This window comes from Sander lucioperca, chromosome 17 (genome assembly GCF_008315115.2).
Source record: "Sander lucioperca isolate FBNREF2018 chromosome 17, SLUC_FBN_1.2, whole genome shotgun sequence".
NCBI classification, from domain to species: domain Eukaryota; kingdom Metazoa; phylum Chordata; class Actinopteri; order Perciformes; family Percidae; genus Sander; species Sander lucioperca.
Genome location: NC_050189.1, coordinates 25,574,682 through 25,592,771, shown reverse-complemented (window position 1 = coordinate 25,592,771; position 18,090 = coordinate 25,574,682). Strand labels below are relative to the sequence as shown.

Below are 18,090 nucleotides of genomic sequence, written 5' to 3'. Positions count from 1 at the left end.
TTGATCAAAAGCAGTTTAGCCAATCGCAATGCATCATTTACACTATCACACATCATTATGCTGCTAACCCAGTTACAACTCTTGAGTCATATTCTTAATCCACTGACCAAAATCAGACTTTACACTGTGCCACCGCTTTAAAAGCACTGTGCAATGGTGCTTCAGCAATTAAATAATTAAAAAACCTGTGTTTTTACAGCGTAGTTCTGAGTGCAGGGCAAAGTGTCAGTAGCGACTGAGAGTTTAATACTATTTTTAAAAGCGTGCCCCCAGACATTGTTACCATAATAATGTCACAATGCATCGTCCTTATTGTATTTATTACATTTGGACCAATTTAGCAAGGCACTGCTATTGCAAGGGTTAGGGGTTTCATTTGCCCTCCTGCACCCATGCTAAAAATGTAAACACTTGTGGATCCGTATGGCACTTTGTATAAAAGCACCCACCGAATGACAAATGGGCTGTCGAACAGGCCGATAGCTGTAGGCGTAAAGGCCTTCCTGAATGGCTCAGCTTAGCACTCAGGGAGGAAAAGGGTTTTGGCCCCAGAGTGCACGGCTGAGCTGTGAGAACAGCGGTGAGAGGGTGCACTTTATTGTTTGTGAAGGCAGAAGTTCTATGCTTCTCACCCTGCTCTGCACCAGCACCCCTGGAGTCTCGCAGGAAAGGCCAACGGCCAAGCTGGGCTCTGTGATGAGCTTGTAGAGCCACTTAAAGTCTCTGGAGTCGAGCTCTGTGGGGTTTTTTGCTCCCCATGTTAACTATAGCGTCTGAGTAAATTTTGAAAGGTTAAACCAAGGCTGCAATACAAAAATACTCCTTTTAAAGTTAAAACTAGATGTGCTCGGTTTTACAAGTAAACGTTTTTTTTTTCTTTTTTTTAAAAGCATTAAAATATGTAGATAAATTGGCTTATTTCACTTGATGTCACTTCCTGTCACTGTGGCCGTTTTGAAATGATGCACTTTTTGTCCTTTCCCGCTGTGCTCCTAGCTTTATTTTTTGTTCGGGATGCAAACTGCCATGAATTTCTGCAGCTGCGCCTTTTGACAGCAACAAAATAGTCAGCTGTATCAACCTGATGTGTTTATCAGCACCCTGTTCTGCCTCAGCACATACCCCAGCATGCCCAGTAAACACGAATTTATAACAAAATAATATGAATAATATGACTCCTATCAGGCATAACTAATCAAATCTGACATCTAAAAACCATGCACAGTGGAACGGAATGGAGTACAATAGGACAGAATAATCTGCGGCGTTTGTGTACGTCTGCATGTGAGTGAGTGTGTCTCTGTGCGTACCCACCACTTGTCTACTTATGCAAATCTTGTGTTGACAGCTCTCTTTTCCCCACCCTCTTATTGCAGCAAGCACACATGCATTTACTCTCGAGCTCGTACTCTATAGGCAGACACCCTTTGTGTACATGCCCCCACTTACCTGCTATAAGCAGCTGATGAAGTAGTTGTACAGTATGCAGCACAGGCACGCACAGAGGCATACCTAAAGCCTAGTAATGAGATTTGTAATGTGCTTATATCCTTTCTTTCATTCGACGGAGGGACTGAAAGAAGAGAGGGATTAGGCCTGTATTATCACACTCTGTGGAGGGAGGGACAGGGGCATGGAAGCAGAAATGGGTTATGACAGAAGCAGTGAGGGTTTGGGCAGTGTATAATCCCTATATGTAGAGAAAATGCTTATATGGACATAGTGGCAGACAGGGGAGATATGGATAAACATAGATAAATGGGGAAAGAGGGAGTAGGAAGGACTATTACTGTGCACCACCCACAGAAAAGAGAAGAGCAAAGATCAGAATGACATTGTCACATCTCAAAACATCACCTCGACAGATAAGGAGAAAGAGGAAGAATGACAAGCAAAACTATTCTTGAGGAGTTCCCTCCGCACTGAGGAGAGAAGGGAGAAAGACAGGCCGAGGGTGTCCTGACAGAACGTGTTAAGTACTGAAAGGCCATTATTTTCTAATTAGGATTTGTAGTCTAAAACGTTCCCTGTGAAGGCTGATTGTGGTCGCTTCATCGATGGTGTAGAAGTACACCTTGTTCCAATTATTGTCTGGATTTATTTAATGGAGGACATCTAGAGGTTAATCACCAGATGCCTGTGAGCTAGCTTGAGGAAGAATGACTTATAAAAATGACAGACTACTTTCCTCCTCCCAGTTGTGCGCTGTATTTCCCTTCTTAGGATTGAAGTAGACGGGTAGTCTATAGCACAATATGCCAAATTTGTGCACAAATGGACTTAATATTCTGTTTCTATTTTTTTCTTTCTCTGCCCATTAGTTCTTGATGCTTTCATTAGCCACCTTCAAACAACAAGGACTATTTATTGTTCTGCTTTTGTTTAGCTCGAAAACTCATTTCCAGGTAGCTTAAAAGGAGTCATGAAGAGTCTTAAATTTGGCTTTCTGAAACCTCAAGATACTCTGGGTGTGTGCACTGCAAGGTAACTTTTTTTCTTCTTTGTTCTTAAAACAATTTCTTCCTTTGAATTTGTTTAATGCCTCCCATACAACTGTGTGGAGAAAAGCAAATTCTGTTCTTGAACTGTACTGTCAGTCAAATGTTTTTTTTCAGCAGGCTGTATTTTAGCAGTTGTGGTAAATGGCAAACAATAACTAAATACAAATTGAAATTGCCCACTATATCTACCAAAAATGTATAGTCCAAGGATTTATAAGTACCCAGGAGCCGCTGCTCATAGTTTCTCACGGGAGAAAAGCAAGAATATCAGCAGAAAAATGCAGGCGGAGGTGAGAGCAAGCAGCAGAAGTGTCTGCACAGGCTGTACATTTGTCTTACAGCTCATTAACAAATCTACCTGCCTTTAACCTGCACAGGCTTAATTGATTGGCTGTTCCCGCACACCTGTCTTTAATAAAGCACTGATTAGCAGTCCCACCAGGATCTGACAATTAAAAGGTTCCTAAACACAAAGATACAAGACATTTATCAGCCTTCTCGGGGCGCAGATGCCAGCTCCGGACAGCGAAGAGGCAAGCTGTTATTACTCTGAGATTGTCTCCTACACAAATTGCAAATAAAGAAGTACCTCTGAGCACTGCAGCTTGCTTTATCTACTCACATCGGCTGGTGTTGTAGAGCTAGAGGAGAAGAGTGTGAAAAGGGGACCAGACAGGTGAGAATGTCAAGGGAAGAGGTATGAAATGGCACCAGCCTAGGAGGAGGGTGACGAAGCCAGGGAGTCTGAGTAGGGTGTTTTCAGTGCAAGGGATTGTGTGTGTGTGTGTGTGTGTGTGTGTGTGTGTGTGTGTGTGTGTGTGTGTGTGTGTGTGTCTGTGCGTGCGCAAGTGGGTCAATTGTCTCGGGACATGTATCTCTTTAGTGTTTTTTTGTTTCTGCTGTGTACGATAGGACACACACAAATCCACTCAAACACTGTGACTGCCTTTCTTTAGGAAACTTTACCATGCATAGGCAATTGTTTAGTCACTGTAGTCCCAGTGCAGATGCCCTCATTTCTTCTCTATTGTGTCAACGAGTTGTTAAAAACAACACATAAAAACTTACAACAAGCAAGGTTGTAAGACAGCATGAGTGTGAAAAATGGAAGGACTACTACTGCATGAATATAAATCCTGTTTCTATGTGTAGATGTGTGGTGTGTTCCCCAGTCCGCCGTATTATATACAGATCTTGATAAGTTCAAAGTGTCTGTATCTATTTGCTACGGCAGTGTGATTTTTTTTCACAGAGCTCATCTAGCCTATGTGTTTACGTGAGCTCATTTTGTGTGACTCTGGTAGTGACAAATGGATCTGTGTGTGTGTGTGTTTCATTTTGGTCATGCTGGCCTAAGAGACAATTATAGCAGAGATCATTTGTTTTCAGGGATGAGGTACAATGAGAGAGAGAGAGAGAGAGAGAGAGGATAGTACCTTATTAACTAGTCTAATTGATTGATGATTGCACACACAGCAGCAAAAATAGATCCCAATTCCACTTTCAATATTTGAATGCCTCTGGTTGTGCTTGTGTTTAATTGCCAGGCATGGAGAGGAAAGAGCGATGAACAAAGAGGGTCGGATTAGGATAGAGGGTTGGCCCTAGCATCGTCCATAGAGCAAGGTCTCTTCGATGTTTAACTTGTTTGTTTTGAGGACTATTTAGCTTTTATAAAGTGGAAATGCCAGCATTTGTCTTGGGGATTCCACAGCGATTGTGTCTTTATTCCTACTCGTGGAGTGCATTTTGATACTGCATATGACATTACAGTCTTGTAACCAACCCAGAGACACTCATGTAATGTCAACATGTTCCACAGTCTTCCTCCTGGGTTCCCTTGGGGAGTGGATCCTTCTTCATGGATATTGCTTCATGTGATTTCACTTGTTTCTAGTTCATCTGCGAGCTTGCATTACTCTTGTCTTAATTTTAGCCACGCCGGCAGCATGGCTCCATGGATGGCAATGTCGATCCACCACTATGGTCCAGACTGAAATAGCTATAGGATGGATTGCCATGAAATTATGTAGACACATTCGTGATCTCTAGGCGTTAAGTCCTACCGAGTTGGTGATCCCCTGACATTTTATCTAGCAGCACCAGCATGTCAAAATGTTCAGTAATCCATTAAAATATCTCAATATCAACTGGATGAATTGGCACTCATTTTCTACAGACATCCATGGTATCCAGGGGATGAATCCTCATTGCCTGACATTTCTTTTTTGTGCTATCATGAGGTCTACATTTGTGGTTTTGAGTAAATTATCTCACTGATTGCCATGAAATTTGGTAGAGACAATCAAATGCCCCACAGGATGAATCCTAATGATTATGGTGATCTCCTGACTTATCATCTAGTGCCATCATCGGGTCAAAATGCTATCTGTGCAATACTTTAATTTATGACCAGTACCTGCATAACTAATACACAATAATACAAACTTGTGTTTAGTGCTAATTAGCAGCTCTAAGCGTGCAGTAACTAAGATGGTGAACATGGTAAGCATTGTACTGGCTAAACATCAGCATGTTTGCATTGACATTGTAATCATGTTAGCATCCTTACTTTAGCATTTACCTCAAGGCACAGCCTCACAGGACAGCATGGCTGTACACTCTTGTACCTGGGGACGTCATGTCTGCTGGATATGCAGACATGATAGTTGGAGTTTTAAGACTAATATGTTATATGGACAGTGTTGGGAAGGATCCTTTTAAAACATATTCTGTTACAGAATTCAGAATACATGCCCAAAAATGTAATTTGTAACGTATTCCGTTACGTTACTCAATCTGAGTAACGTATTCTGAATACTTGGATTACTTCCAAGTAAGGAAGTAATTGCATTTTATAAGTGTAGGAATGCGGCCATCACATACAGCTTACTAAACAGGCCTATTCTGGTGTGTTCTTCTGTTCCAACTGGCTGAATGTGTACCTGAACAAGCAGATAGGTTTTTGTATTTGTAGTCCCAAACTGCATACTACAAAAATCGAACCGCAGTCTAAGCTACCACGAGCTAATTTTAGCTAATGTAAGCTAGCATGTCAAACGGGGCTAGTCAGTCTTTCAACGGCTCTGGGGCTAGTAAATCAGCACATAGGGTAATGTTAAGTCGCACGTCATCTATAAAATAGCAAGGTGACCAGTAAAACTACAGCAAACGACTATCCTTGGCAAATAAAAAAAACTTACTTTAAGATGCTTCTTCAGGTTGGAGGTGGAGTAATTTGGACGCTGAAAGGAGGTTGGTTGCTGGCCAGCAGAGGTTGCACTGCAGTTATATTTCGTTCTCCCTGTTCTTTCTTTAATGTGAAATTCTGTTTGAATTTCCAAGATAGAAACGCATTCCTGCCCTGGCTCTGTTGTGCCGGTTCCGTTCCATCTCTACCTCTATCAGTGGTCACGCAAATAGCTAATTTTTTCATTTTCATATTGGGGCTTCTGGGAAATGCATGGAGTTGCCTTAATTTATTCAGAGTGAATAAACTCGTGAAACAGAAGTATCGTCATGTAAACCATTGATTTCAACAAACTGTATTCTAAATACAAACTATTTAAATTGTAACTGTAACGGAATACAGTTACTCATAATTTGGTATTCTGAATACGTAATACATGTATTCCGTTATTCCCCAACACTGTATATGGAAATATATAAATGTGTCAAAAGAACATGAATTTAAAGGGGTAAAAAAATATAATTTCAATGTAATCCGTGTGGAGCTGCCTCCACATTTTTGAAAAATAGAATATAAACATATGCCATGCTCAAATTTGACATCATGACAGCTCTTTGATTTCTGGTGTAATTCTGGGACCTAAAACAGGGTCACAGGCCTGATAAGCCTGACAAATTAGAGATGCGTAAAAAGGTGTCATAGCAGCCATCCTGGAACCGGTTCGCTTTTTGGTGGCAACCACACAGTACCGAGCTCAGTCGCTCTCTTGTTTGACTAAACAGTAGCAGCTTACTTTATATAGAAAATCATGGCCATGTGACTCACTGTCAGCAGGAGAAATCCATTTTTACAAATGGGTGGGTGGTGTGTCTAATAAGCCGGCTGCTGGGTTTATATTTCTGTGTACCTATTTGTAGTTGATCTACTTGAGATATGACAAGCACCAGACTTGTTAACAGCACAGCTTAAGAAAGAACACAGTTTACCTGCTGCCTCGCCTGGCGTCTTGTTAAATTGGTGTAAATCATTCATCTTGCCAGACATTAAGCAGCGTCTGAAGTCAGTACACCGCTTAAACTGGATGATTAAAGGTCTACTTAAATATTTATTCAACAGACATGGAACCCCCTTTTTTAGCACATGGCTATATGTTCAGGTCTGTGGTTTATGAAAGCTACATTTACACTTTTTCATTTTTGTATTAATATCAATTTATGTTCCGTGAATATTGACTAAGTATCTGCACAATCTGGTATTCCCCCAGCATCTGATATTGATTTCACATATATACCATAATCACAAACCTGTTTCCCTGTTATTACCCCTCTGTATCACTCTACACAACTCTTAACGTTCTTCGTTTCCCTGTCTTTCTCTCTCCCTCCCTCACTAATAGGCGACCCTCCGGTCGGTTTCCGTGACATTTTGCTGCGCGATGGTCCTGAGGGATTCGCCAAGGCTGTCCGCGCTCACCAAGGTCTGTTGCTAATGGATACCACCTTCAGGGATGCCCACCAGTCGCTCCTGGCAACCAGGGTTCGGACCCACGACCTGAAGATGATCTCGCCATTTGTCAGCCACAACTTCAGCAACCTTTTCAGCCTGGAGAACTGGGGAGGTGAGTTTCTGTGTGCTGAACCTATGTCTCGATAACTTTTTTTCGTCACCGTGAAATTGTAATTTCTAAACTTTAGTTTTGGTAGGGATTAGACAGATTTAAATTGGTGTTTGGCAGAGCTAAGCTAGCAGTGTTGCTCTGTTTCCAGTCTTCATGCTAGGCATACGGACAAGAGATTATCGGTGTAACCCTATATACACAACAACCTAAAGCAACGTAACTATTACACTAAACTTTGTGTATATGCCCCAACAATTTAATGTGTCTGAACTCTCTCCATTCTCCTCCCATTCTTGCTGTAGATCTCGCTGTTTCATTGATGACAGTGATTGTTTTTCTTGTTTGAGCTGTGAAAATCATGCGCCATTGAAAACACATCTCATGTCTCCATCTCCTCTCCCATAAGTCAGTCTTCAGTGCGTTCCATCAATAGACAATGATTGTACCTTTTGCCTGCTCTTGACTGAATAGAGAAAATCATCCGTTATTGAAACTTTTTGAGGCGTGAACAGTCCGACAGAGTCCCTGTATAATATGCAATTACTTAAAAAAAAGACGTGCCTCATGTTTGAACAGAGGTCGGCGAGACCAGTTATCAACACTTTGATGGTGGTCCTATGTGAAGTGCAGTCGTTATGAACTGGTTTTAAAGAGTAAATTCAGTTTTACTGTTTGAGCACTTAGGGGACACACATTTGTGAAAGAGATATGCCCAGTGAACCTCTTGAGGTTGAAACATTTAATTTAATGCTCAATTATAGTAATCTACTCAGTGTGATTGTGCTCTGAGTGCTTTGGGTAGATCACAAGAACAAACACAAGAACTAACAACAAAAGCCCAAAGTAAATAAGGTTTCTGTTTCATTGACTGTGCTCATCATCAGATGGTTGAGCAAAGAGAGAAGAAAAAATAAACGTGGATGGAGAGAGAGAGTCCAGTGAAACATCCTATGTGCTGTAAACCCTTTACATTAAATTCCTCCTGGTGCACCCGTTAGGGGAAAACAATATATTTCATTACTGTGGGAGAGCACTTTGAGCACATCTCACATTTAGCAACTATCTACTCATCTCGTGTTCAAACGGATAAAAAGGTTATCGTAAAAGTAAAACATTGGGGAGATATTTGGATAGAAAGGGCTTAACTGCATCCATCTCCCAGTATATCATGATGTCATTATGAGTCTGACCAGAGAAATGATGATATGAATTCAGCTTAGCCCTGTTTGAGCAGTTACATTAAAAGTAAATCTTTGAAGAGACACTGTGAAAACTCGCAGTGAGCTCAGTTCTTGACTCTGGAAGTTGAATAGCTGCCAGGGAAGCTGCCTCTCTCTGTATGTCTCATTATACTGTGTGAGACAGTTCTTTATTAAGGGACATAAATGCCTTTTTAACATTTCAATATTTTATAAACTTAAAAATAATATGTGCACCATTTTTCAGCCCACATACTTTTTCAAATTCAACATGTAAAAGAGAGTCTGACACAAAAAACAATAAAGCGCGTGTCAATATCTGCAAAGCATTTCAGAGATGGAACAGTTTAGCCTTCTGCTAACCGTAGCTCACGGCTGTGGCTAATTCAAGTTTACGTAGCTAGCTAGAGCCTTGAATCACAGTATGTCATCTCAAAGGGCTTTACAAAGAAAACAGGACAGTAAGTCTCAAAGACGTTGCGCTATACTGTATAATGGCATCTGCACCAGGATGACAATCACGATCGTGATGATTGAAATGAATGACTAGTACTCGTTCAGGTATGAATGAATCGCGTGCATAAGCCTGCGCTTCTCTGGGGGGATAGCCTTAGGATGGAAAAGGGTAGAGCTTACAGGAAAAGGGCTGTATTTTTTAAATGCTGGTCTTTCTTTCCACAAAACTGCCTACCCCAGTTTTAAAATGTTGTTTGCCATCATTTGTAATCATGCAATAGCACGTCAGTGATATCTTCTGAGGATCCTACCACTCTCCTGCAGCGTCTGACTGGGTTTATACACAGACTAATGGAGCTATCGTTTAGGCTTTCAAAAACCTGATAAATCTCCTTTTAGGGAAGGGGAAGCTCATAGCACAGTCAGACATGTCTATATTTTTTTACTGATGAAAGAGCACAAACTATCTGCTTTCTCTGACTACTTCTGTATGAGAAACAGGAAACTGCAAAACAGTCTATGAAAATCAGATAGAAAGCATTCTTTGAGAGCAGTTTATGGTTGAGCATTCAAGATGTTAATTTACTAGGAGCTTCCTGTTTTCTATACTGAGATTTATCATGTGTTTTTAAAGCCTAAGCTATTGGCCCATTGAACTGTTCTCTCTGAAAGCCAGTGAGAAGCAGTGGCACTGGGGTGAGATTTTCAAAACTAAAACTATTGCCGGGGTTGTATTGTGCTTCAATGTATTATTTCAGTGATTGTAAAGATATGTTTAATAGTGAACATGTCTTTTTAAAGCTTCTTATTGGAAGATCACATAATGTCAACACTTTTTATTTTTTATTTTTTTTTTTTTACATTATCATTTTGAACTGAGCTGACAATGTGGTAAACACTCTAAAAACACACTTAGTTTGGGTAATAAACACTGTGCAAAAGGTGAATTTATCTTCCTTCTGAACTCTCTCATAAAGTGCTAATGTCTGAATTGCAATGGGAGTTTTGAAATCCTCTGTCAGTGAAAGCATGAACATTTTAACAGTGTACTGTCAGAGGAAGTGAATATATGCTTGTCTCTGTCCCATTTATACAACGACAGCAAGAGTACATCTATGAAATCCAATGTAAAACGGGAGCGGTTTAAACACCTCGTGACATGATGATTCTGTAATGGGCTAATATTACGAGCTGAGATTGTCTCACTCAGTTAAGAACCGTTGCAGAGTGAGTAAGTGAATCATCGAAGAGAAACGTAATATGCTAGTGGATCCTCTTGAGGCTTCTGTAGTTCCTGCGTGATATGATTATGAGTCAGAAAAAACAGAATAGTACTTTCTCATAATTATTTACACTTTAAGGCAGAATAAATTCTAGGAGATATATTCCCCCGAATCCTTCCTGCGACTTTACAGTATAATATACTTCCTGTGCAAATTAATATTACTAGTGCAGTGCCCGTTGAAAATGTGCCTGTTTGGAACGGGTGATTACTTGACCTGTGGTATTGCTGCTTGTAGAATTCTTCAAAACCAAATTGTACCACAAAATGACTTACAGAAGGACCCCAAACCACTGTATAGCCTACTACTGACTTACAGTGTAGGCTACGTCTACATCAGAGGAAGACATTGTACTACTGTATTTACCTGATGGAGAACGCTGCAGATTCAGAATGTAATCACAAAATATCACAATGAAAATGTGGAGTAATCAGACATTAGCGACATGGACACCAGGGCCGTTATGAGAGCTAATCAGCACATATCTGCATCAATATGAGAGAGAGAGAGAGAGTGAGAGAGTGTGTGTCGGATCATTAACGAATTTAACATTTCAGCAGAGGTGTTCATTTCCATAGAGGTTTAGTGGCTTGACGGTTAAGTAGGGGAATTGATTCGCGGGGTATTTTGGCGACTTAATTAACCCGACCCAGGGTGAGTCTGATGAAAACTGATGTATCTGCCTGGTTCAACTCTGAGATTTTCTCGCATTGCACAGCGCTCTGAAGGAATAATCTCAGAGATTAGGCTACGTTATGTTCTGCCAGCTCACAGCAATTTAATACAATAGCAGGAAAAGAGTCGACAAATTATATTTGTATATTTGTTATTTTCTCTCATGATTGCTTACCATTGCCAGGGTTGCAACTGATAATATAATAGGCTAAAGCAACGACAGTTTATGGAAAGCAAAAGTAATTATGGTCAGATCTTGTGCCCGACTGATGGGGAAGTGATATTGATAAGCGTTGTGATTTACGCATAACAGCGTTGGCTTTTTTTGCCAGCTTTCCTTCCTGCGTTTTGCCTGTAAAACTGTGTCTGTGTTCTTCATATTTATTAGTATTATAGTTTGCTCTTCTTATGTAAAAAATGCAGCTCTGGTAGATGTTTGCGATTGGTCATGCTGTGCAAACAGCGCCTCTTTTATGTGAACGCTGGATTGGGAAACCCTGGGCCGGGGTCACTGAAATAAATCCAGGGCATGTTGATCTTGATTGTTAGTACAGGCCTCTGGTCTAGATCATACCCTATGATTTACAGAGACCCAACATTCCCAACATTTAGCAACAGGGGCAAGGAAAACTCCCTTTTAACAGGTAGAAGCCCATAGGAGTCATAACATGGAAGCTAAGCAATGTACTGCTGGGGACCAGGGGCCTCATGTATAAATGAAAGGCTTGTGTACGCGTGAAAAGCTTGCATACGCTGGTTTTCCCGCACACGGTGTGATTTTTATGTGTGTGTGTGTGTGTGGCTATTTTAGCACTCTGCTAGTGGGGGAGGGGCAGTGCATGGTCTGCACATGAACTGCAGCGTCTCCAGCAACACAGAGCTGCCTGTGGACGCCTGTCTGTAAATAATGCCGGGAAAAAACTATCGACGAACGCAGCAGCCGCATATCGGCCGATGCCGATACACGTAAAAACGCAAATATCGGCCCGATATATCGGCCGGCCGATAAAATCGGTCTATCACTGTATGTAAGTGAACAAGGTGTAAGAAATGAACCCGACCCGGTCCACCAAACACCACCGTCTTGCCTGTCTTGATTCTGCACATATTTGTTACTGTAGGCCTATTTACTATTTCATTATTTAATCCATGCGTGATGCAGTGGATCCGTGTTTCCTTGCCTCCACCTCCGCGATCAGCACCTCACCCTCAAAAGTTTTTTTTTCCGTCTGCTGCAGGATTACCTGTTGTGATTGGACAAAGAATGACGTAGGGGGCGCATTTAGGGTAATTTCCATATTAATTTATGGGAGGAGGCATGCCAGGGTCGGTGGCTCGTTCACGTGCGCTCAATTTCATGTTGATTGTCATGTATAAAGGAAAGGTGTATAGGACTGAATATTTCTGTGCGTACGCCATCAAACATTAAAAAAAAAAAATCTATCTGTATCTTACCATCAAACAGCTCTTTCTTTTTTAGAGATTATTTTTGGGGCATTTAGGCTTTTATTAGACAGGACAGCTGAAGATAGGAAAGGGGGAGAAAGATGGGGAATGACCTATGGGAATGACATGCAGCAAAGGGCCGCAGGTCGGAATCAACCGCAGAACCGCAGCGGCAAGGACTGAGCCTCTGTACATGGGGCGCAAGCTCTACCAGGTGAGCTACCCAGGCACCCCCAAACAGCTCTTTCTGACGCATAGTCTAGATCAACGACAGTACATTCCAGGATAATTGCCTCACATCGCTGGATGTCTTGCATTCCGCTCTGTGTGTTACCGGTCTCAAACTCCGTTCGCTTCAGGAAACCACAAACTTCGAGCTAGCAAGCTTACACGCTGAAAATGGCATCTTTGAAGAAAATTTGGATCATACAACAAGGCAGGCCTGCTGCTCCCGTCCACAGCAGGACATTGCTTAGCTTCTGTGTCAGCTTCTCCAAACTAGGGGCGTGCCGACCGCCATTTACTGTACGAACTATGGATAAGCACCGTATACAACCCCACCTCAAAAGATCTGAGCTATCTCTTTTAACTTTTCTCATGACAATAAAAGGTCATTTCAGTTGTTTTTTTCCTTTTCTTACACACAAAAAGTCAGTATTATCACTCAATTTTATAGCAGTTAGACTAGTCTAAAATAAGCTAAACCAGTGTACAAAATACAACATGTCCTATTTATTTGACTTTTTCTTTTTGGGTTATACATTTATTTTTTCCTTGTTTTTATATATTTATATATTGTCTTCTCTGACTCTTCTATTTTCCCATTTTCCCTTTTGAAGTCTCAGGTTCAATCAGACACATTATCAGGCGTTATTTTCTCAGACTTTATGGGGTTCCTTTATGCAACTGTTTTCACCGGATGAGGAGTTCTCCTCTTGAGGAGTAAACTTCATGTGTCAAATCATAGGAGTGCCTCTTTAATAATAGAAAGTTGTAATCTTTTACAGTATGTATATATGATAATGTGCGAGTATCAGTTTGTATCCCATCCCCACTGTTAAACATCCTTTATTCACTCAGCTCTCAATACCCAAAGTTCCCAGATTCACTAGCTGCTCGCCTAATATTGATTTAGGTTGTGAAGCACAAATAACATGTAGACTACCATGCTGCAGTAAAAAGTTCAGCTCTAGCACACACTGTCCCACAAGGACAGCTTGTAATTGTACATTTTAAACACTTCCTCCTAAATCACTAAATGTGGAGGAAGGAGTAACTACCATGCCTCTCTGGATAGTAAGTCCCTATACAATGCACTTGTTATTACAAAGTGATCAGAGATAGAGAATATTACACTCTGCTGAGCTTGAATCACTTTGAACCAAAATAAATCATTAAAGGGAGATGGCCGTGAGTATTGAACGTGTTACCCTGATACACTGTCTTTATGCAAGAATGTTTTAGTTTTTGTTTTTTTTACACAAAAGTGGTCTTAGATAAGGAACTACAGTATTGCTTTCACATGTTTCAGCTGCTTAGAGGCAGAATGAATCATTGAAGAGATTAAGCCTGTGAAAGCCCTTTGAGGATTAAGTCCCGTCCTGATATAGCATTCCTGCCTGTACCATGCAAGATACAGTAATATGAAATGGGTCACATAATGCCTCTATATGGTTCTTCATATCTATTTCACAGTTGGCCAATTTATCTCATGGTACAGCGGCAGATTGTTAATTACTGTACGTGATCATGTTGGCGTGTGCATGTCGTTCTGCCCTGCATTGTAGAATCAGTGTTTCAGAGTAGCTTTGCATGTTTTTTAAGGAATATGACCTGTTTCTTTGTACGGGCAGCAGACAATCAAGCATTTTAAAGGTCTGACCAGCACAGGCAGCAAAGGCAACTCAACCGATACACAACGATTAGGTGGAATCTCAGAGACATAAAAATTGATCTGACTGGATACACTGTCTGATGCATCAGGGCCATAATTGCACACTTAAGCAAAAATGCTAACTGCAGAGGTGAGGGGTGTGGGTGGCTGTGTATATGTAACTCAACAATTCAAATTATAGATATGAATACGTTTTATTCATGTATTTTTCCTTTATTGGCTCAAGAGCATGAAATATAAGTTTTATTTTCTAGAACTTTATTTTCCCACCAGGGGGATAGTTAGATGGATTAAAGAGTTTGTCAATATGAGACCGTAAAAACTGTTTTATTGAGTTTTGTAAAAAACATGCTCTTACCTAAGATGTTAAAGGCCCATACATTCCCACAACACTCACACCAGATGATTAGTCATTTTTCTCTGTTTACATTACATGCAGTGTTGAATACAGTGCTGGCAGTTGTGGGCAATAAGGAACAGGCTTGTTTCCATCTTTCTCCCTGATTTCTGTCAGCTCATTTTCATGACAGATTGTAGGCTACCTATCTTTCCAAAAACAGGCAAAAGAGGCTACAGCAGTGTGGGACCAGCTGTCACTCTTCATTCCTGTTATTAAATTATCAGAATAAATTCTGCCGTCCCAGCTGAATCCCCGCTCAGCATCATGTTTTGACGCTATGATACATTAATATTAATATCTTTAACATCAGATAGGATTGCTTGGAGTCATTTCCACTCCAAACCAGTAGTTTAAGAGATGCTGACGTAGGCTAAGATTCCAAATGGGGGAGGGGGGGGGGGGGGGGAGAGAATAAAAATTGATAAGGAGGGTATCCAGGGCATTCTTGCTCCTCCCAGAGTAGGGAACAAGCAGTTGTGCTTAGTATTCTCTCCGTGTCCAAATGTGTGTGAGTGCTCAGAAAATGAAATTTAATGATGACAGTGTTGGATCAGCAGAAAACCACTGGAGGCTTCAATATTTCTGGCTGATATGATAAACGGGTATGAGATCTGCTAATCTGCTCCCCCAAGAAAAGCAAATAAGAGATTGCTATCTCTTTTTTTCCCCCCACCTTTTCCACTGAAACATTTCTAAGATTTTAATGTGACTTTAGAATGAAATGATGAAAGTGTTAGAATGAACAATGAATGTGCAAGTATCATGAGATATTTCATCTGAGCATCCATTGGTGTTTATTATACGTGTACCGTGTGTGTTTGTGGGTAATGTGATACGTTTGAAATATTAGTTTTTGAGTCTAAAATTGAGATCAAAGTAAGGATGACAAATAAGACTTATGATGACAGCTGAAATAAACTGTGTGTGTGTGTGTGTGTATGTGTGTGTGTGTGTGTGTGTGTGTGTGTGTGTGCGTGCAGGTGCTACCTTTGATGTGGCCATGCGCTTCCTGTCAGAGTGCCCATGGAAGAGACTCCAGGAGCTGAGAGCTTTGATCCCAAACGTCCCATTCCAGATGCTGCTGAGAGGGGCCAACGCCGTGGGCTACACCAACTACCCTGACAACGCTGTCTTTAAGTGAGTCACTCATACAGACACAGACATTTTATCATAATTTCTTTAATCAGTTATTAAACAATCAAATGTATAAGGCCAGCCATGGCTGCGTGAGCGTGGCGTTTGTTGCATGTCAGCTGCGTGGCGTTTTCTATGTCTTTACACACCAGAAACGTGTCTGACGCGACACTGTTGCTGCTAGCCTTTTCTGTACACATGTATGTTTCCCATTGATTTACTGCACTTAAGCAGTAGTATACTTCATGTTAAACATAAATATAAACTGATTTGATTACAGCAAAGACAACGTCGGCAGTATTGACGGCAAAATAGGCTACAGAATATTTCGTTCTGTATTGACAGATATTGTCTGTATTGACCCATATTTTTAAATTACATTTATATCTGCATTTATGTCAAAACCTAGAGACTTTCAAACATCAACATGTCATTTATTAATATGTATTCGGTTCAAAATGACATATAAACATCTTTTCCTATTCTATTTTGCCTGGAAACGCTTCCAACATGCTTGTGTGTCGCATGAAAAATAGGTGTCGGTCCTATTTCTAGCAAAACGTGCGTGTCACACAGGCAGTGTGCAAGCTCTAACCTGTTAACATGGGAGCCGAAATAAAAACGGACACGCCACGCAGCTGACACGCTCACGCCACGCAGCCAGTGTGTAACCGGCCTAAGAGCTAACACCACAGGCATAACAACAAGAGGGTTGTTATCAATATGCACACATTTTTGTATTTGCTTCCAAATCCTTACACTGTATCCAATTATGCTAAGGAAATATGCTGACACACTAGAGGTGTGAATCTTCAATGATCTTTCGATTACGATTATCATGTCTTCGATTCGATCTCAATGCACGATGCGTCAAATACATTTTTCTATTAAAGCCATATAGGATATTTAATTCATAGCTTTTCAAGCTTCAAAAAACTACAGCACTGAGCACATGGCACTTACTGAATGTGCAAAACATAACAGAATATGTAAACAGAAAGGTTGTTAGGCCTACATTAAATTGTAAACAGAAATAATCGATTATGGCCCGGCTGATTATCGATGCAGCATCGTCCATGTCCACGATTCGATGCATCGATTATTTGATTAATTTCAACACCTCTGACACACACAAAGCAGGGACATAAATATAGGTATACGCACACACTCTAATGCCTAATCTGCATTGTTTTATGTATGCACATGTAGTGACTAAGCCCCTATACTTTAGCCGCAACTGGCTGCTGATTGACATGAGTTGTTTTGACATCCAGTCTTTGCCAATACTTCTAGCATAATGCTTTACTTTCTCACTAGTGTTAATATTAAATAATGTCTGTCACTTTCATTATGTTTCAGCAGAAAAGGAAAACATTTTTCAATTAGCAACACCTGTGGTTGCTGACATGATGAACCTAAATAACCTGTGACCAGCCTCGGCCTGAACAATGCACCACCTAGTGCTCAGGAGCAAATTACACATCAAATATATGGCTCTAATACATTGAATACTACAGACTGTAAGTGTTCAGTATGTAGAATACAGTCAGCAGACCCTAAACTTTTCCATTTTCATATTGTAACATTTTTTACTGTGTTGAAAACATTTTAACTGAATAGTTGGAAAACAATTAAGCCAGCTGCTGCTACCCCTGCTTCATTTTCTGTCACTGCCATAGTATTTAGAAAATGTCTCGTTACTGGGATGACATCAACTTAATACATTTTTTTAATTCACCGGTGAAAATTTGTTCAAAGCCCGCCCATCCTCGCCGGCTGAACTAGGGTTACGGTGCTAGCCAGTGGGTGGAAGCCAACCCCAGATTCACTCTCGTTTTAGAACGAGCTTCGTCAGCTTGGTTCACTATATTTGCATTTTTTTGGCACTCTGGCCGCAATTCTCGTAGCTTCCTCTTGGATGCGTGCTTACGATCTGGCACCTAGTCGCTCTATTACGCCCAGGAACGTTTCGAACACAGCGAAATAAGAAAATACAGGCATAGGGCAGGGTCTCTGCAGATACAGACCCCACCACACACTTCTGTTGGGTCATAAGTGATGATTGAGAGATAATTTTTTTGTAAAATTCTATACATTATTTTTTAAGAAAATCCTACTCATTGTGCCTTTTAATGAGACAATTAGCCTGGTTGATAAGAGAGTATCCTTCATTCAGGATTCCTCTCTTATGTGAACTGGGTCTGTTGAATTTTCTTTTGTGTGGATGTGTACGTCATGATCGGTTACATGATTAGAATGGCTGTTGTTGTCAAGTGTGATCTAAGCCCATATGG

General features: G+C 40.8%; 1 protein-coding gene and 1 long non-coding RNA gene across 3 annotated transcripts in view; one reads left to right on the top strand and one right to left on the bottom strand.

Moving 5' to 3' along the window:
* Positions 1-18,090, top strand: part of pcxb (pyruvate carboxylase b) — a 326,753-nt gene that overhangs the window by 256,921 nt on the left and 51,742 nt on the right. For both annotated transcript variants that reach the window (XM_031285036.2, XM_031285037.2), the window contains exons 15-16: positions 7,088-7,309; positions 15,643-15,799. In XM_031285036.2, coding sequence (XP_031140896.1) covers positions 7,088-7,309; positions 15,643-15,799 — 379 coding nt within the window. The remainder of the gene's footprint in view (positions 1-7,087; positions 7,310-15,642; positions 15,800-18,090) is intronic.
* LOC116039903 lies at positions 11,777-17,675 on the bottom strand. The gene is made up of 3 exons (XR_004102532.2): positions 17,662-17,675; positions 14,805-14,808; positions 11,777-11,944 (listed from the first exon to the last, which is right to left on the bottom strand). It is a non-coding gene; the product is annotated as an uncharacterized LOC116039903 (long non-coding RNA).